This window comes from Orycteropus afer, unplaced genomic scaffold (genome assembly GCF_000298275.1).
Source record: "Orycteropus afer afer isolate SDZICR_OR568_19922 unplaced genomic scaffold, OryAfe1.0 scaffold00140, whole genome shotgun sequence".
NCBI classification, from domain to species: Eukaryota; Metazoa; Chordata; class Mammalia; order Tubulidentata; family Orycteropodidae; genus Orycteropus; species Orycteropus afer.
Window position 1 is genome coordinate 3,478,051 of NW_006921727.1, and position 1,710 is coordinate 3,479,760.

Consider the following 1,710-nt stretch of genomic DNA (forward strand, 5'->3'; position numbering starts at 1 on the left):
TTAGGAGCTCTGGTAGCATAGTGCCTAAGGCACTTGACTGCTAACCAGAAGGCTGGCGGTTCAAACCCACCAGCCACTCCTCGGAAGGAAGGTTGGGCAACCGTAGTGATACTGCCTCGGAAACCCAAGGAGGGGTCGCTATGAGTTGGTGCCGACTCGATGGCAAATAACAACAACAAACCAAATTATCTTCTCCTCAATTCTGCTCCTTCTCTTGCCTTCATCATCTTCATAAGCAAAGTTCCTATACACATGATCATCAAAGTAGAAACTTCAGCCACCCCCTACCCGCTCCCTCACTCTTCATATCCAAACTGTCACCAAATCCCATCAATCATTGCTCATAAAGTATCTCTAAATCTCTCCCCTACTTCCATTGTCATTGTCACTACTTTAATTCAGGCCCTTGCCATCTTACCTCTTAAGCACCAAACCTAATTGACACTTTTCAAACACCATTTTCATCCTTATGACACGTCCGACACTGTTAAACTTCCTTCCAAAAACCCTTTTCTCCCATGTCTTTACTCTTTTATTCAACAAGTAGGTATCAAGTGTCCTATTTGTAGTTCTCATTCTCCTCCTCTAAGAATGATTAACAGCATCTCACCTCTCCTGATCTTCCCATAAGATATCCTGGAACATAATTCTAAAAATAGTGCTCAAACTTCTACCTCAGTTCATGCCTAGCTCATTATTTTTACCCATTAATACACAGAAACCAGTAGGCATCCAATACAGTTGCAACCAATACAGGTGCCACATTCTTCTTACACCCCAATGTTATGCATGAGCATGGCACAAGATGCTTAACATTATTCACAGCTCCCCATCTATCCTGAATTTGTCACTGTTCCCTCAAATATTACATTCTCTTTCACGTCTCTAAACTTTTGTACAGGCTGTTACCTCAGCTTGGAAAAACTCTTAATTTCTTCTCTGTTGGGAAATTTCTGCTCATTTTTCAGGGTCCAAATCACATTTCAACTTCTCTAAGTAGAATACTTAATGAGACTAAGTCAATCATTCCCACCTTTGTGCTTCAAGCACTACTAACACTACTATTTATCTCTACTAGAATCTAAAATTCTGAATTAGAATTATTATTTTGAATGTCTGCCTCCATGTTCAATGAAGATGAGAATTACATTATTCATCTCAAAATCTCTGCCATCAAAACATAGTGGCACTCAATAAATATGCATTGTACAGTAAATAAATGAATAGCAAACCATTAGCAAATATTTTTTTAATGAATTGCTAAAAAACAGAAAAAAATCTTTAACCATGCCCATAAAACATAAGTAAGCTTCTCAAGAAAATATGAATTTTAATTTAAATATCACTCACATTTAACTCTATCAATAGCCAAATTTTCAAACTCTATCAAAGATATGTTTTCAGATGGCGGCTGGAGGTAAAACTGAAGGCTATGAGGGTAACAAGCACTTCTCTGGTCACCTGCCAACCTCTGCTTCCTCATCTTTCCTCCAGAAAACTGCATCTTGGCTACCTGGGAAAGAGATAAATAAAAAGTTAAAATGATGGAAAGTGGAGCTGAAAAGAAAACAGCAAACAAAAATAATACACATTCACAGAAAAAACTCTGAAGTTGCAGGGCATGCACAAAATGTTAATAGTGGGTAACCCTTGGCAGTGTTTTTCAGTATTTTTTCCATTTTTCTACAATACTATTGTAATAAGTTTGCA

The 1,710-nt window shown here is 37.8% G+C and overlaps 1 protein-coding gene across 1 annotated transcript in view; it reads right to left on the bottom strand.

Moving 5' to 3' along the window:
* Positions 1-1,504, bottom strand: part of PRIM2 (DNA primase subunit 2) — a 500,367-nt gene extending 498,863 nt beyond the window's left edge. Inside the window, exon 1 of the mRNA XM_007945630.2 lies at positions 1,351-1,504. Coding sequence (XP_007943821.1) covers positions 1,351-1,504 — 154 coding nt within the window. The remainder of the gene's footprint in view (positions 1-1,350) is intronic.
* Between the last annotated feature and the right edge of the window lie 206 nt (positions 1,505-1,710).